The sequence below is a fragment of the Aspergillus sydowii genome (assembly GCF_001890705.1).
Source record: "Aspergillus sydowii CBS 593.65 unplaced genomic scaffold ASPSYscaffold_16, whole genome shotgun sequence".
Taxonomy (NCBI): Eukaryota; Fungi; Ascomycota; class Eurotiomycetes; order Eurotiales; family Aspergillaceae; genus Aspergillus; species Aspergillus sydowii.
In genome coordinates this window covers 267,138-284,258 of record NW_024467874.1, presented here as the reverse complement: position 1 = coordinate 284,258, position 17,121 = coordinate 267,138, and the positions used below count along the sequence as shown (strand labels likewise).

General features: G+C 49.2%; 7 protein-coding genes across 7 annotated transcripts; 2 read left to right on the top strand and 5 right to left on the bottom strand.

The window, feature by feature from the left end:
- Positions 1 to 409: 409 nt before the first annotated feature.
- Positions 410 to 1,779, bottom strand: ASPSYDRAFT_50909 (NAD-dependent epimerase/dehydratase family protein). The gene is made up of 3 exons (XM_040848176.1): positions 1,717 to 1,779; positions 1,459 to 1,664; positions 410 to 1,400 (listed from the first exon to the last, which is right to left on the bottom strand). Exons 1-3 carry the CDS (start codon positions 1,737 to 1,739, stop codon positions 586 to 588), a joined length of 1,044 nt encoding a protein of 347 aa, XP_040697202.1. The 5' UTR covers positions 1,740 to 1,779; the 3' UTR covers positions 410 to 585.
- A 660-nt stretch (positions 1,780 to 2,439) lies between these two features.
- On the top strand, positions 2,440 to 2,726 carry ASPSYDRAFT_1163886 (uncharacterized protein; the record flags this gene model as incomplete). Its single annotated transcript, XM_040840134.1, has 1 exon — positions 2,440 to 2,726. The coding sequence occupies exon 1, from the start codon at positions 2,499 to 2,501 to the stop codon at positions 2,724 to 2,726; it is 228 nt and encodes a 75-aa protein (XP_040697201.1). The 5' UTR covers positions 2,440 to 2,498.
- Positions 2,727 to 2,907: 181 nt separating this feature from the next.
- Positions 2,908 to 3,899, bottom strand: ASPSYDRAFT_72888 (N-acyl homoserine lactonase family protein; the record flags this gene model as incomplete). The annotated part of the gene is made up of 3 exons (XM_040850676.1): positions 2,908 to 3,344; positions 3,442 to 3,802; positions 3,855 to 3,899. The coding sequence occupies 3 exons, from the start codon at positions 3,897 to 3,899 to the stop codon at positions 2,908 to 2,910; spliced, it is 843 nt and encodes a 280-aa protein (XP_040697200.1).
- Positions 3,900 to 4,912: 1,013 nt separating this feature from the next.
- On the bottom strand, positions 4,913 to 5,848 carry ASPSYDRAFT_62027 (uncharacterized protein; the record flags this gene model as incomplete). The annotated part of the gene is made up of 5 exons (XM_040850069.1): positions 4,913 to 4,984; positions 5,024 to 5,138; positions 5,230 to 5,480; positions 5,539 to 5,765; positions 5,812 to 5,848. 5 exons carry the CDS (start codon positions 5,846 to 5,848, stop codon positions 4,913 to 4,915), a joined length of 702 nt encoding a protein of 233 aa, XP_040697199.1.
- Positions 5,849 to 7,161: 1,313 nt separating this feature from the next.
- ASPSYDRAFT_162464 (transcription factor domain-containing protein) lies at positions 7,162 to 8,894 on the top strand (the record flags this gene model as incomplete). The annotated part of the gene is made up of 3 exons (XM_040843084.1): positions 7,162 to 7,746; positions 7,800 to 8,551; positions 8,633 to 8,894. The coding sequence occupies 3 exons, from the start codon at positions 7,162 to 7,164 to the stop codon at positions 8,892 to 8,894; spliced, it is 1,599 nt and encodes a 532-aa protein (XP_040697198.1).
- Positions 8,895 to 10,492: 1,598 nt separating this feature from the next.
- Positions 10,493 to 12,579, bottom strand: ASPSYDRAFT_187494 (uncharacterized protein). The gene is made up of 3 exons (XM_040843592.1): positions 12,208 to 12,579; positions 11,413 to 12,084; positions 10,493 to 11,308 (listed from the first exon to the last, which is right to left on the bottom strand). Exons 1-3 carry the CDS (start codon positions 12,358 to 12,360, stop codon positions 10,682 to 10,684), a joined length of 1,452 nt encoding a protein of 483 aa, XP_040697197.1. The 5' UTR covers positions 12,361 to 12,579; the 3' UTR covers positions 10,493 to 10,681.
- Positions 12,580 to 13,580: 1,001 nt separating this feature from the next.
- Positions 13,581 to 15,144, bottom strand: ASPSYDRAFT_50905 (uncharacterized protein). The gene is made up of 5 exons (XM_040848174.1): positions 14,844 to 15,144; positions 14,572 to 14,773; positions 14,444 to 14,508; positions 14,089 to 14,374; positions 13,581 to 13,984 (listed from the first exon to the last, which is right to left on the bottom strand). Exons 1-5 carry the CDS (start codon positions 15,095 to 15,097, stop codon positions 13,712 to 13,714), a joined length of 1,080 nt encoding a protein of 359 aa, XP_040697196.1. The 5' UTR covers positions 15,098 to 15,144; the 3' UTR covers positions 13,581 to 13,711.
- Positions 15,145 to 17,121: the final 1,977 nt, after the last annotated feature.

Sequence of the window (17,121 nt, the reverse complement as noted above, 5' to 3'; positions counted from 1 at the left end):
TTCCAGCGGCCAGACGTGAATGTCAAAAGGGCCTTGCTAGAACATACGTTTACGCTATCTGTTGGGAAGGTCGCATCCACGATAGGTTGGGGAAATAAAGCATGTGAGGACCCGGCGACTTTTATAATGCAATTGGTTACCATGATTGCTCAATCCAAGTCCGTCATCGGCGCCGGACAACTGCCCTTTGCCCCTGTGGACTGCCACCAGCGCTTTGTGACACTGAATTGTTTGATGCGCGCATCCATTTGCTGCGGGGCAAATCCGGGTATGTGATCCGGGAATCCACGGTGGAGTTGGGGCTGGCCTGTATTCTTGGGTATTTGGCTCCGAGTGGAAGTAACCGACAGCGTGGTGGACATAGCCGTTAACCTATGGTGAACAGAGTATTTCCTGAAATGGATTTTTGCAACTTGCATGGCGAGGCCACTTGGCTGTCGTCTTGTCTACTCTTCAAGGACCTGATCTATCTAGATCAAGTACTACGTAGTAGATATCAAGGATCGGCCCACATGATTTCTATGTTTCAACATCCCGTAGCCGCGTTATAACTCATTTATACCAACGTTCTAAACGAAGAAAAAGTCAGAGGCTCATTGGGAGTAAGCCCGAATCCGTCGCTTCAATCTCAACAATACGCTGAACTAGCTCAATCAGCTTCGGCAGTTTGGGATCCCAATCAAACAGCTTCCGTGCCCGGATCGCATGCCCACGCGAGTTTGATCCCCAAGCATAAATGGCCGCTGGAAATATCTCAGCAATCCGGGCGGCATCATTCAACTCTTCAACCTCGGGCGACGGAATCAGCCTCATATCAAAAGCCGCCTGGGCAACAGCGCGTTGAATATCACCCCAAAGGAAAGGCCCATTCTCCGCTAGATAGTAACCTTCTTCGTTCCAAGTAGCCTTCCCACCACCGGCAGCGGCGGATTCGGCTAAAATCATGTATATCTTGCTCAGGTCCTGTATGTGGACCTGGTGCCAGACATTCTCGCCGGCCCCAACGAGAAACCCCCTTTTCCGCTTCAGCACCGCGGCGGCAAGAAGGTACGCTTGTATACTCTTCTGGTTGCCTGGTCCACGCCCGGGGCCATAGATGGTGGGCGGGCACACAATGGCCGTTTTTACAGCGGTCGGGTTGCACTTGCTGGCTCCGAGGATGATTTCGTCGACGTTGCGGTGGACGGCATCCGCAGGCAGGTTGACTAGCTCGCTTACACCCTCCCAATCATTGTACTCTTTGGTCCGCTCAATGCCATACGAACAAGCGCGCTGATCCTCAATTGATAGGATGCTGGTGCCCGAGGTGTGAATGATCCACACTGGGCGCTCAGAGGTGTGCTGTTGAGCACCTTTGGCTATTGCGGTGGCCGAAGCAACGTGGTCACAGTTGGCAAAGTCTAAGAGCGTTTTGTGTGTTTGAGTGCTGGTCACTTTATTATAATATATGGCACTTACGGAGGACGATATCGGCATCCTTGACTTCATTTTCGATGACATCAGTCGAGTCTAAATCGCCTTGCACTACTCGGACCCTGGGATACTGGGATGTGACTTGTACCTCCTTGTCCTTGTTGCGGATAAGAGCTGATAGCTGCCAGTCAGGGTGGGCATTGGCAACTATGTAGAGGAAGTCACCACCGATGTATCCAGTGGCGCCAGTGCTGACAGATAAAATCAGTGATATTTCTTGGTTTTGTTAACGCGGATTCTTACATGAAAACCTTGGGGGAGGGCATGGTTCATAAATGGAGAGTAATGAGCACGGGAGAGGGAGAGAGAGAGAAGAAGAAGAAGAGGATACGCAAGAAGGAACACTATCGCAAAGCCCAATAAAGTAAGGGAATCAAGCACCGGGTGGCGGATTTTTTGGTAATCAACGCAAAATCAAACTTCTGTACTGAAATAAATACTCCATATCTTCTAATTATTATAGAAGATGATTAAACAACGTATTGTTTTAAACGTAGATTGTATTGGATACGTTGACAGTAATTTGTAGAAATATACGGTTGTGTGTAAATACCGCCTATTTGGTTTCATGTATTACTAGCGCTGCACGAGATTCACCCCAGTATTTCTGCCCACGTCGCCTGTTAGATAAAGATGGATTCAAATTAAACAATTCCCGTTAGCCCTCATGCCTCGAACGCCGGAAAGAGCCCGACGGGCTACATACGGTCGTTCGTTCGTTTGATCTGCAATAGTTCGCCGATTACTCAGCGGCGAGAAGTAACATAGAGTAACCTGGACCTTGGAGCAGGATCCACGTCGGTGAAATGACCTGTGTACTCCTCACCCTGGAGAAGGACCGAGTGCTGTGTCTTATCTTTCAGCGAGGGCCATGTTTCTATGGGAAGTATTGTTTGGGCTCCAAAAACTGACATAGTTTCACCCCATTGCCACTACAGATCCGAAGAGGGCGACATAAAATCCGTAGCAATAGGACATGACGTGCGTTAAAAATATCAGCAACCTCATTATACACACCCTTGAGCATGCGGGTCACCCTGCTCACCACGCTGGCAAGTCAAGCTGGTGACATGTGGCGAAACTCCACGCATATTTCGTTGGGCTATCGACCATTCGCAATCAGGCCAGGGATATTATTGTGCGTGCCATCAAACAGTGGTGTCCAGATCATCAGCCACTATTCACCATGGTTGGCGTTGAGAGTTTGCCATTTCGCGAGCATTATGTGGAACTGGAAGTCGATGTATGGCTAAAGTGAGGGCTCCCAAACGCAGCCTCGGGCAGCCGTTCGTAAAGGTACTGCGAAAGCATTCATTTTCTCGCTTTCTTTGGCCTTTTATTGTCTATATCCTGATGACGGTCCCATTGAAGCCTATATTTTCTCAGATAATACTCGTACTCTTCTTGTTTGAGAGAAGTAACTGGCAGATCCAATTACTGCAGAAGTTTAGGGCTCTTCTCAAACTTGTCAAAGTAGCTTCTCTCGTGGCCAAGGCACACTTTGGCATCTGTCTGTTGCACCAGTCTTTTCACGTAATCTCTGCTCCTATGCCAGGTGTTATAGTCTCGCATCAGGAAGCCCTGCGGTCTTCCGTCTTCATAGTTCTCCTTCACATGGAACAGATCCCCAGTCAACACCACAGTGCCAGACACTGGAAATCTAAGCTCGATCACCAGAAATCCGTCGGTATGCCCAGGACACATGTGCACGGTCACACCCTGCCAGAGTTCCACCACCTGCTCTGACACCGTCTTCCAATTCAGCACTTCAGCACGCAAGTAATCTGGCCTGAACAACCCGCTGTCATACCCCGTAGCAGATGCCCAAAATGCATTCTTGAGTTCTTTTTCATGGCACCAGATTTCTACATCTATGACCATCCAGAATCAGGTCAACCTGCTCCCTTTTGTTTCTAAAAAAGAACGGGTGTTGCGCCGTTCAGAAAGAAACAGCTGGCAATGACTAACCTGTTCCGAAGAAATGCTCCAAGCCGCCTGCATGGTCCAAATGCAGATGGCTCATGACCACCACTTTGACATCTCCGATGACTCCGGCACCGGTGGCTTTCACGGCGGATGGAAGAGAGTGGACATCTTTCACCCATATGCGAGGGGCACATTCCAAGAATTCCTTATCCCAGCTCTTGATAATATCTTCGCAAGCGCCTGTGTCAAACAGGATGAGGCCCACGTGCGGGTGGTAGAGTAGGGCTGCTATCATCAGACATTGGCGAACCTCGTGAGTCTGAGGTGCTTGCCCGCTTAGGGGCACGTTGGCCCCAGAAAGAACATATGAGGCGTCAATGTCAAGAGCGCCCAGGTCAAGTAGCTTGCTCAGATCAGCTCCCGGTGGATTCCCACAAACAACAGGTGAGACTTACCCAGAGCTTTGAGCCGGCTGGAAGAAGTGAATGCTGAGATGACATTCCCGCCGGGGGCAAATTTAGTAAATGATATAGGTAACTAGAGTCAAATACAGAGGATTGACTATGAATAACCTCTTATTGACATTGGGCCTCTTATATGCGCAGATCTGAAATATAGCCTCGCGGATAGCAATCCCGGGCAGCTTACGAAATCTACGGTGATACGAATAAGACGTCTTAACACACTTTGTTAAACGAACTTGTGCATCAGCAGACCTCTTACTATTACCTGCTCTTCCTAACCAGCCCGATTCCTACGCGCAGCACCTGCTGATCTACATTCCCGAAAATGCCGGTATCTACGCGCAAGCACTACCCAATTATACTGGTTTGCAGCCACTTTGCGTGCTTGACCAACCCGTGCACTACGTAACGCTACTTTCACTCGACAATGGTGGTGTTCGGCGACAACTCTCAAGACCATAGGGCTAAGCTGGGAACTTGGAGAAGGCCATGAAACGGCGCCCCGGGTGGCCTAAACAGGAGACATTAAGAAAAGGGAAAAAAAAAATAAAAATAAAATAAAAAAAAAAAAAATATCAGGCAAGGCAAAATGAAATTATAAACTTTCTTTGAAATCCCCCTCGAGCGGGTATTTCAGTAGAGCGGCACAGGGGCCCCAGAATACACTGTACAGCAGTGGCCCCGGATATGCCCCGGTCGGCTCTGCGGGGATAAAAACGGGCCATGGCATTGCACATGTGTTCTCCGCTAGGTTCGACTGTGTTGGTGAATCGTGGCGTATCAAGTTTCGCGGAATTCAGACCCACGCTATGCTTGGTCTACGTTTGCTTTCATCTTACGAAAGAGATTTGAGCCGGGCTTAGCGGATGGTGAGATTGAGTATCGAATCTCAATGATCTAATGGAAGTTCCATTGGCGCAGCAACAAAATAGAGGGAATTACAGCAGGTTGGAGAACGAGTAGACGGATACTATAGTATGGTAAAAACGCTCCAGAAGTAACAATCGCTTGTACCATGTGGTTTGCGAGTGTATATCTCCTAGTAAAGACTACCAAGCTACCTTGCTCCCCGTGATATCGACAAATGAGCCAGATAGGGTTGATTTTTCCGCCGCATCGATCTGTAAAGAGGTTAATATGATGGAAGGGTACTGTTAAACAATTTGTATAATTAACTGCGCTATGATTCCGCGGATGCTGGCCTCAAGCGTCACCGGGGCCTTTTCTAATCCATAGTACTGGGCTGCGCGGTCACGCAAGTCTGTTTGAACAAGTCTGATCGCCATTGAATGACAAGTCATAGTGTCAACTCCGGAAAAGATTCTAAATATGGAATGCTAGAAATGGAATGGGAACTCAGACTTACCCAGGATCAACTGACAAGGTAATAAAATGGTCATCCTCCGCATGGATCTTCCTAACCAAAAAGTTTCCAGCTGCCTTTGACATTCCATAAGGGCCAGTTAATGTGGAAATGTTTCCAATCCCACCCATGCCGGCTAGAAGCGTAGAAATATAGATAAACTTTGGAGCCCTAGCCTTCTGCAGCATGGGCGCCATGGCCTTGAAAAGCCGAAGAGGTCCCAGGGTATTGACCTCGAAGTGAGAAGTCACATCCTGTTCAGTCACTTCCACAATTGGGCCCCAGTGGTTGCAGATGCCCAGCATTGGCTACCGCGATATCAACATGATCAATCTGGTGCTGCGTATGAATTTTGGTCGCGGCCTTCACAGCACTATATGGATCCTCGGCAGCAAGCTCTACAATGATTATGCGAGATCCCTCGCCCTTTTGTAGAAGCTCAAGCTCCTTTGCTTTCGCCGATGTTGTATCCCGCACGCTTGCGATGACTGTTGTGTCCGGCCGGGCAAGATAATGTCCCACAAGCCCCTTTCCGATGCCTACACAAAACTGTGACAGCTCACTCTGTCCCAGTGTATGGCTTACCTCGACTGGCGCCAGTCACTAGTACAACCTGGCTCATTTTCAGATCTGCTTCAAGCAATGGGTGATTTTTTTGTGTACTTGAAATTTTGCGGCTAGTTTTCTTGTTCTCGACAGGGGCCCGGTATTCATGCAAAGTAGACATATGGAGGCTCTGTTGACCGAAAATACCTTGACATTCCGACATCTATGCTCAGAATTGTCATAGCCCTGGAACGCTGCAGCCGGGCTTCCTGGAGATGGGCCGGCATGGGAATGGTATGTGCCATGCAGGTTTGCTCTTCTGCCACTCTTGACCGATGATTAAGCGGGGGGAGTGGGGGCTTGTCGAAAAGCTGAACCCATATTGGAGTCTTAGCAAGGCAGCCAGCTCCAATCATTGTTCAGCCGGTCACGTAGTTCACAGGTACCTATAAGCGGTCTACGGGAGACACTGGGGGGCTTTGCAGGGTGATATCAGATCGCCCCCCTGTTCCCGCTGTGTCAGTGGGACCAAGCTAGTTTTGTGGACACCGGGCTGAGAAACTTGCTGAACTCGAAGTATATATTTTATTACTTGAGTAGCTAGGTACCAGTATCCAATTGTAAATATATATCTTAACCGCTCAAGCGAATCGACAACTGCTTTATCAGTAATTAGAAACCGATTGATAATTAGAACCACCCTTATTTTTCCATCTGTAATTCACGTAACTCTCATCCCTTTTACTGTTCTGAACCTGCTTTGCAAGTATTTCAGCTCTTTACATCCTAGCCCTACTGTAAACCATATTCCACACGATCAGATGACCGAGTTAACTCGTGATCGGCGGCCAATTACTAAGCGGGGACGATTCGACGGAACAGGCTAGACTGCATTTCGTTATTTACTCCTCCTGATTCTTGCATTCGTCTGCTCAATGAGCCTGACGGACACGCAGAAATGACTACTCGGACCCCGAGACGCAGGGCATGCGACACCTGTTATAGGAGGAAGGTACGTCTAGGTGCTGCCTTTGATTGCCATAACAGGACCTCCATCCTTACCAATTCCCATTTGCGTTCTCCGCTTCAAACAGATCCGATGTGACGCCAGCTTCCCACAATGCAACTGGTGCCAGCACCACAATCTTGCCTGTACCTACAATAGAATTCGCAGGCCAGACTCCAGTAGGTACGGATATCATGTAATGCTTTAGACCCATACCCTTTCTTCTCGCCCCTTCACGTTAGTCGCCCGCCATGAGGTGTGGTCAGGTCTCCTGCGCTAACTCAGGTTCATAGCCAGGGCATTCTGCTACAACCCCAAAATAGGGTCCTTAGACCTAATGTCGATCCTGGTACGTAACAGCCACACGGAATACATGGCCACAAATGACTGAAGAACTTTCCGCAGACCGAGGTGGGTCGGCTTCTCTTCAATCAAGAGCCGGGATGGAGCATCCAAGACGCATGAACTCATTTCTAAACAACGCCACACATCTCACCGGGTACCACATATTCTCCGACGAAGGCCAGAAATGGATCGAGTCGCAGGTAGGGGAGATTGTGGATTTCAACAAACTATTCGCTCTCGAATCCCAATTACTCAAGCCACTCGATTTTTTTATGGAACCCGTGGCATCCCCTTCTCCACTTCCAGCTTTTCCAGCAAGAGCCACCATTTGGCAGTATATCCTAGTTTATAGCTCCTCCTTTCAGTCCCTAGTCTTCCCTGTGGTGAGCAGGCCAATACTGGAGAAGACACTGGACCTTGCCTACAGCCCGGTCCCGTCTTCTGGCTCTGCCAGTGCCAAGTCTTGTATTTACGCGTTCTTGGCCGTTGTGTCCCTTTTTGGCTTTGAAGATAGGACACACGATGCTATGGATTACCGTTCCTATGCTTTGGCGGCACAAACTTTCATGACTCCGGTGATGCAGGAAATCACAATTGATGGGCTTCAATCACTGATCATGCTGGTTTGTATAAGCCTTCACCCTAGCTTCTTCGCACCAGCTGAACGAGCTGCCAGGTACAACTTCAATATTTCTCGGGTGACCTGCAAGCGGCAGCAGTGACCTTATCAGTCGCCACTCGTCTTCTTTATGCGCTGGATGCTCATACACAGCCACCCGCCTCCAAGTTCCTGGTCTATGACAAGAAGGACATCAGATCCCATTTGCGTGACCTCTTCTGGCTGTGCTATTCACTCGACAAAGACTTATGCATCAGGACCGGTCAGCCACCGTGCATGAACGACACACATTGCGACCTTAGCTTGCCCGTGGATTACGTACGGTCACAAGAGGCCAATCTACAGCTGGGCACGCCTCACATAAATGACAACACAATCCCTCTTTATCCTTGGGACCTTCGCCTATCTATGCTAAAGTCCAGAGTGTACCAGGACTTATATTCCGCGGTTTCTCTCAATCAGAGTGCATCCCAGTTATTGTCAAGCATTCGGGCCCTGGATGAGACACTTGAGCAATGGAGGCTATCACTTCCGCTAGAGTTCCGTCCCACCCTGTACTTTTCCGCCGAGACACCTGTCAGCGCCAACGTGAATACGCAGGCAGTGATGCTAAGACTGGCATACTACCACTGTGTAACCTCGATTCATCAAGGAAGCACCCGGTACCGAAACGCGGCCTCTGATCCCGACGTGGGGAGGCCGAGGCTGAGCGGGATAACCTCTAGCATAAACCTTTCCATCACCGCCTGTCGTTCGACGCTATTTTACCTCCACAGAGTGCTTCCAGCAGTAAAAGGGGAATGTTTCTGGTACGTACCGTTTGCTCCTATCCAACATCATGCTGGGAGGGCCCGATTATACCTAACTCGCGGGGCCGCCACCCGAACTAGGATCATCCTCTTCTATGCCATAACTGCAGTCTTGACGCTCTTTTGCAGCACCATCGCTGACCCACATGGCCCTGACACGGTTGGCAATGTGGAGCTGTTGCAAAGCGTTCCTGGATTGATTCACCGCATTCCAGTCCGACAGCTCGCCCTTGGCGAACTTACCCACTTGCAATACCTCGACGGTTTGACCACGGAACTTGCGGCGATTTGTATGCGCGCCATATCCAAAGCGCAACAGGAAACACGAATCCCGAACTCGTAAGCTCAGAGGCAAGAATTAACAGCATGCAACTGCCCTCGAGGGAATGTGACGTGTTGGGCCGGCCACCCGCGCGCGAGCATTCCGTACATGGGGATGTGGGACTTGTACACGATATGTAAAATGTTATGATTCTTGATATAGTACAGCCCCTCGGGTTGAATAAACTGAACAATAGCACAACAACGTAGGAAAACCGCTGGGAAGGAAGCGGCCGGGAGCCTCAAAGTTCTCATGAAGTGATTCCCCAGGCGGCAAACATTCGCTAATTTTTATCCATACGCGCCGAGAGACCATCCAGGCCGTGCAATAGATTTTATCCTGCTGCACCTTATGGTACCAACATGACCTATCAAGGTTAGGCCCGGACCCGACAACTGGCGGCGTGCCGGACGAGCAGAACATGGCCTGGTTTTTGATCGTCGATCTGCCCACCCACTGAACCGTCCGGTGTCGCAATGGACCGTCCACAATGAAATGGGCCAGCGGAGGCGAGACTGGTTACTGTACACGATTGATTGAACTCTAACCATGGTAAGTATGCCAAGGTACGTTTAGTCCGAGGGGAAGGTGGTGGCTTGGCTGTGGGACGGGAGGTGGCAGCTGTACAACGAGAAGGCAATTAGTTCAGAAGTAAAAAGAAAAAAGAGAATTTCGACAGACCGGGGTAGGAAAGGTGGGTAATGGCCAGTATATGTGACACCTCAGGGCAGCAGAAGTGCTTGTGGCTATGTTTCAGGTCCGTGTTGACTTTGGCCGCGGGGATGTTTCGTGACAAAAAGTTGCATCTGTGACGCGCGTCTTGGTATAAATGAGATGTCTGCTGGGACACAAGCAAACTGGAAAGTTGCAAAATATTATAAGTATCGAATTGACGTTCTGAACTGGTGGTGGTGGCAGGACAGTCATAAAGGTGGAGGAAGGCAAGATGCTGATATAGGGCTAGAAGAGCTGTTCTTTATTTGTTTAGTTTAAGTCAAGGATTACTCTCCAGACTTGGTGAATTACATGCACATTAGGGACGTGAGGCGAACAGTAACCACGACTGATATGCCCCTGCTGGCTTCTTGGTTTTCTAAGAATCCACTACAGCATTGCTCCCAGATGGAGAGCTGCCGGTCAAGCTGCCTGAAAAGTGCTTTCTCCTTTTCGATGACACTAGCGCTAGGCAGGTTTGGAGAATGGTTTCTCAACAGAAGAAAGGGTGTCAAAAGAGACACAAGCTGACGTTGGCCGAGCCGCACTTTGAAAAGGAGCGCCCTCATTGTAGAGGTATCGGACTCTGAGTGGTGGCTATAACGGGCAAACACCGCTCTTCTCGAAACTTTGACAGGCTCACTTGGAATAGCCCGAGTCAGGGGTGGAAGTACCGTACTTACTGGGGCATCATAACCGCGACTAGCGCTTTCCTGTACACGACCCTGGCTGGTCTATTATATATTGCTCACCTCCCCTCGTTTACCCAGTTCGGATGACTCGGCTCGAACAAAATACTGGAATTCGATGGTTGGAGTGGATAGAGGGTGGACTCGTCAAAGTAGGAGAAGCGTGCCTACTGGTTCGAGAATCCTTGGGGAAGAAGAAGAAGATACCTGCAATGGGTCGAGCATACATCTGCACCAGGTTACCCAGACCTCTCAGAATCTTAAGCATTGGAAGTAATTCAAATTGAATGCTTTCGCACAAACATACTATAGATATGAACATGGAATTGTAGCCTTATTGGCTTCTTGTTTACCCACCTAAACAAAGAAACCCACCCGCCAACCCATCCATTGCTGGGCCCGATCTTACTCAACGTGAAGTACTACAGCCTTTTCAGGGTCACTTCGCGCAACAGCGGTCATTTCTTCCAGGTTGTTTTCGGTGTCAAAGTCCCGACCATGTTTCTCTGGACCGACGACAACAATAAGCATGGTGTACGCATACACGCAGCCCATGAAGATGCAAATCACTTTACCATACTCATACGGATGAGCGTTGGAGCTGGGGTCTGTCACCGGCAACGGGAACCGTGAGCCGATAGTAGCCTCTATCGTTGAGCTCGCGGACGAGGCAAGGTTCCCAAGTTGGTAGGATGTGCCGACGACAAATGCTCGGATCGAGGCTGGCGACAGCTCCATCAGATGAATGGGAATGACACCCCAGGCGCCTTGGACACAGAATTGCTCAAAGAAAGCAGGAGCCATGACTTTCTCGCTGGAAGTAAATGTGTACGGGTATAGCAAAGCTCCCCCAATAATACAGCAGATGATCAGCGTGAAGCGGCGGCCAAAAGTCTGACTGGCCCAGCCACACAACGTGCCGCCGGTTAAGGCACCGATATTGAAAACCACCTGTGTGACTGTGACGGCATTTGCATCAAAGTTGTATTGTACTTTAAGCATGGTAGGATAAAGGTCTTGGGAGCCGTGGGACTGTAAGCCATTACATTAGCTTTTTGGGATCTTTGCAGCTATAAGACGGGTTTGGAGATGGCCACATGGCAAAGGCATCCCACAACAGCGATGGGCTCGCTTACCATGAAATTCATGCCGGCCATCAGCAGGACAAGATAAACTAGAAGCAGCCAGTTGGATCTCAAAGCTACCTTTCCTTCCGCAATAAAGGTTGAAGCAGCATTGCTGCTTCCCTCTCGAAGGGCTTTGCGCTGCATAAATGCGTCCGTCTCCGGAAGACAGAGTCGGAAAATGATGAGAAGAACTGGAGGGCAGGCAGCAAACCAGTAGAAAGGGCGCCACCCGTGGGGTGTTGTATTGACCAGTCCACGGGCAAAAGCAGTCGCTAGTAGGTAGCCAAAAGCATATCCTTGCTGAAGCAGTCCAGAGACAGTCCCGCGAGCTTCCTTGGGACAATCTTCGAGTGCTGTTACTGATATGTTGCCATATAAGCCGCCCATCGCAATCCCGTACAAAGCACGCGTGGCCAGGAACTGATGCCATGTTTGGGAGAAACCAGCCCCGAGCTCGAGTACAATAAAGAGAACCATGTTAACAACAAAGGGCCATTTCCGGTTAAACATGTCAGAGGCAATCCCGAATATGATTGCTCCAACAGACCTTAGCATAAGAACGAGTGTGATACCCCAGCTTATATCAGTAACCGACTTATTGAACGTTTTGGCGACATCGGTTGTTGTCAAAGTAAGGGTGAAATAGTCAAAGGCGTCCCAGGTCCAACCGAGGAAGGCAATCTAAAAAGTCACTCACTCAGTACTCAAACAGCAATTTCTCAGCCTCTCCATTGTGTGTCCCGCCTGGGGTCCCGGGATGCCGGACCTAGTGGTGGGCTGGGTAGGAGTCTTCATTTCACTAACCGCAAAAAATAGCCAGTCCTTTTTACTGAGTAGAGCAAGGGCTGAGAAAGGGTTGGGCGCCTTCTTCATAGGAGGCTTCAACGTAGGCAACCGGGTAGCGATATAGCGTCCAGGGCTCATCTCTTGGACACCGCTAGAGTTAGAGTCCGTCATTATGTCGGGTAATAGATAACAGATAAGAGGTTTTCTAAGGCTCGAGATTGTCGGAGCAGAAGACCTGCAATGTTCTGCTTATTCTGATCCGAGATGAGGAACCAAGACTGGCAATCTGAATTTCAGAGTCAGGGGCCACGGGAGACAATATATATTATACAGGAATGATATGAGAACCGTATTCGAGTCTACATGCACCAAACGAAGCTGGCTCCGAATACTCCCGTATCGTCTGTTAGTTGTCTCAATCAAAGTTTTTCAGCTAATGTGAACCGCGCCCGAGAGCGTTGACTCCTGCATATCTCCTTCACCCGCCAATCTCCGTGACAGGTCAACAAGCTCTCTAGCGTGCCACGCGGCGCTCGTATTGGGGCGCCGAATTCAAGCCAAGCTCTGTGAACCATCCAGGTGGCAATTGCTTAAAATGTGGAAATACACGCAACGAGTTGCAGGTTGACAGAACCACCCAACACAACAAATGGGCTACGTCTATTGTAGTCAGAAATCAGTACTTGACCTCCTTACCTATTATATTATAGTAAGATATTTATTATTGCAATGCCTCGCTAGACAGGACATTCTGTTTGGACGGTAAGGCCGCTTAGAATGGGCGTTCCACGGTCCAACGATCTTCTAGTGAAGGCTGAAAGTCTAATGGTCAAGCACCATCCATGGATTTCTATTAAACCCGCTCATACGAGGCTCCACCCCATTACAACCGCGCGGAGATTGGCACTAAACTAGGATCCTTTGGCATGTGTCACCATGCAAAAGATAACTACCCCCGGAGGACGTTCCCCACGCAATCTCACTGAGTGACCCTAAACTACCCGATAAGTCGCACCCATCAGAGCGCCTCACGGTCTGAAAAATGCCGCAATTAGCTCCGCGGACAGGGTCATATTGCGGGGGTGACGATGGAAAGCTCTCCAAAGGTCGGGCCTAGAACAGGCCGACCTTGTAGCGGGAATTCGTATATGGTGATTCCACAGGCACAGCCTGTCCCTTGTTTCGGATTAGATGACACGTTATACCGTGGTTACTTCAGGTTGTTTTCCTCGTTCGACCGTAGCCTAGCCTCAACAAATTAGAATGCAGGAACAGTCGTCTCACGACCTCTCCCCCGCGTTCTTCCAGATATGATAAAAAGGGGGCCCAGATTTAGCGCGATTCGGAAATCATATTTCCATATTACTGCCAGTATGATGATCTAATAAATGTGGTGGTACAGTAGCAAGTATTATTATTTTTAAGTGGTTCAGCTTACTAGTATAGTATTAAACTTTGGCTAATGGCAGGCGTCCATAGAGGCCTAGCTTACCTAGGCGCCCTCACCAGGCGGCTTGATCAATCAGGGGCTGTATTGACCACGTAGCTCCATGTTGTCGGTCTGAAAACCATCATCGTGCGCCTCAAGGTCATGCCAGGTTGCTCGGCGTGAGGTGAGCCGGCATGCGAATTTTCGAGCCCATAGATCTCTAAAGATTGGAGCAGCAGTTGAAGTATAGATGACAGAATTCCAGAAGCCTTGGAGGGAGAGTACCAAGGCGCCTGTCAGATTTAGTCCGTAGCTGGGATGCTGAGGACGAGCGAGGCTGTATATTCGATTCACGCACGAGGGTGCCTGAATTCAATTTTAGCATTCTTTTGATGACGACGACGATGGTGACCAATAAATTTTGTGAAGCCAGCGGCCACTTTCAAGAGGGAATGGACAGTTGGCCTTACCCACGTAACCACCGCTGCCAGGAAGAAGAGGAGTGAATATCTCAGGTATATCCATAGTGATTGGTCAAATTTGGCCTGCCTCTTTCCAGCGGGGGACGCAGTGGATGTCGAGTATGACAAGGACCGAATTTCTTGAGCACTGCTCGGATCTGTGATTGTCGACTGAGTGTGACAGTTCTGTATGACCCGATCCTGTACCCCCGCATTCTGGGCGAGCGCTGTTTTGCATTTCAGGATGACATAGCCCATGTTTGCATAGAGAAGGAGTGCGCTTAATGCTATAAAGCTATAGAGAATTGAGAGCATTAGACAAGCCAAACAGCTGAGCACATCAGATATTTGATGATAACCATACCATATTGGGCCGTAGAAGCACACCAGTCGAAGAAATTCCCACTCGTTGGAGATAGAACACCAGATCTAGGATTGTAAAGCAAGAGGGTCAGAGGCTTAGATTAATCAACACTGATAGGAGTCGAATACCACAGCCGCCCCGTAAATCCGCCCCCTTTCTTCTGTCTTAATGCACAGCAGCACAACGGCAGGAATGAGAGGTAGGCCGTAGCATACGACAAAATACCATTTTTCGAGCCTCTTCAGGTCCTTGCCGGAGTAATGGTGGTAGAATGCGAGGTAGATGTTGACCGCCATGCACAGGGCCCATAGCGGGTCAGATGGCATCCAACTGCTCACCGTTAGCATGGGGAATCCTTGCATTCTGAAGGTCTTATTAGATTTATTGGCGGTAGACGTACTATTGAACAAAAAATGCCTGCATCTGGCATAGCGGAGAATCTGTCCCGCTTGCAATTCCTTCTGTACTTATCAACGAAGATACAGCAGAGAAGATATTTCCAAGGGAGGCATAAAATATCAGTCGCTTTACTGGCTTCCGGAATTTTGGCGACGCGGCATAGGTTGTCACAATGAATGCGCAGCCCAGAAGTGAAAAACTGGCACCTGTTCTCTCCGCTATTGAGATGGCCTGGATTTGCTGGCTCGTCAACATGAAGATGGTGAAGTTGGCAGTCAAAAGGGGACAGGAAAGAAACCGCCGCATCATCAGGCCATGTCGTGTCTTGCTCAACATGCTTACCGGCTGCCTTAAATCCCCCACGCACCCAACGTTGTGGCGTTGTGACCAAGCCCCTTCAGGGTTCTGTGGCCAAGGGCCTGATTTGAGGACCAGCAAAAATTGAAAGTTTGACACAATCCGCTTTCTGATTAGGGCTCGTCAGCACGAACGGAAGAACATCGGTCGTTGTGATTGCCGGTTTTCGGATCGCAGCAGCCACAATACGCTTTTCCGTTTTAGGTGTTCGAAGCCAGGGCCTGGGGACAGCCGAACCGAGTTTTTCAACTGGTCTCCGCGGAATCCCCCATAAAAATCTGGGGATTCTCCTCCATTACAGTGGTACGACAAAAGTATTCGCTACCCTCACCCAACATGCCAGTGATAAACCGCTCCCTAATTAGGCCTAGTCGAAGTCATTCTGGCCCCAACAAAACAAGGAAAATCCGAATATTACAGAATATTCCCTGATTGTCAACCAGGTATCGATTGACTAAACCACTTAAGTTAGTCGGACTTCATCGCGTCTGTTTCACATACTGAGGAACAGGAACCTTTCTCCCAGCTAGGTTGAACTTCTTCCTTCGAAAAGAGTTAAGATATCTGGGGTACTTCACAAGATAAATTCGATTACGGTAGCTATTTAAACGGAAACCCCATGTAAAAGCCAACCAAACACAGAAACGGCCCGCGACGCTTAGCCTGGAAAGCGAAGAGATCCTACTCTTAGTGAAAAGTAAAATGATACTCCGCTAGAATGCCTATATCCTTGGCATATCCCCGTTCCTAAAGATTTTACGATACTATGGACCTGGCACCAACTGATCGATGGATTTCCAGTGTAGTCTCTTGCGGCCATGTCATGAATGCGTAAACACGGAGCTTGAGTGTACTTTTCTCCAGCCTCAGAAAAAATACGAGGACCACCCTCACGGTAAGTCTGCCGCTTCATAATGCAGACGAAAGAGCACTGCCTGATCCGTGGGCTCAGTCGCGTGGCGCAAATTCGCCAACAGCAGCAAGAAAATCAGGCTAGGATACCCCTAAGCCACACGCCGGCTGGTTAGTAGTATGGTGGGTGACCACATGCGAATCCCAGCTGTTGTATTTTTTTTTTTTTTTATTTTTATATTTTAAGTATTCGTAGAAGTAAAAGTGTTTTTGTTCGATCTCTTTGCCCTGAGGTCGACTGTATGGGCCAGTTGCTGGAAAGTCCGGATGATAGTCACAGCGGCATATAACATGAACATGACGCTAGGTCGAACCGTACATTATCACCGAGACTTTTGGCCCCTCAGAAGCCACAAGGCAACAAGGGCATATTCATATTGACTCTGCAAGACTTCATGCTGCCTCTGTTTTGCCGGGATAACTCGCTGCCTGAGGCATCCTCAACTAATGGGATCGGAACGGTGAGCCAAACTGGAACCCGTTGACTCCTACAAGGATGGAATGCCTTTAATTAGTATGTACCCCATCCCATCCCCAGTTCCAGAAATACGCAATTGATCTTTTGTGCCGGTCAGGCTTCCCCACCAGTTCTCGTTCTATTCTATCCAGGTAACTCCAGACTGACACCCGCTGCCGTGCCGGACGACGTTACGCAACGGCAACAATTGCACAAAATGAGGCTAATGCCATCGGGTGACCCGCGCCTGGCAGGTTCACACAGCTGTTTTTCTGCATCTTAATTCTCCGATCCTCCTTCGATCCCAGTGTTGATGCGCACCGACCCCCTTCGATCCCTGCCTGCCCTTGTGGGTGTTACGTGACGTAACAGTACGATGTCTTGGCCTACTTTATTTACCCACATTCATTGGATAGCTTTCAGACCAACAGCCAATGGGAATGGATACTGCAAATATCCGTATCGACGGTACACAGATACACAACCCACCGCGTGCTCCACTCACCAGGAACTTGAAGAAATTGACCCCAGGAGCAACAGCAGGGAATGCAGG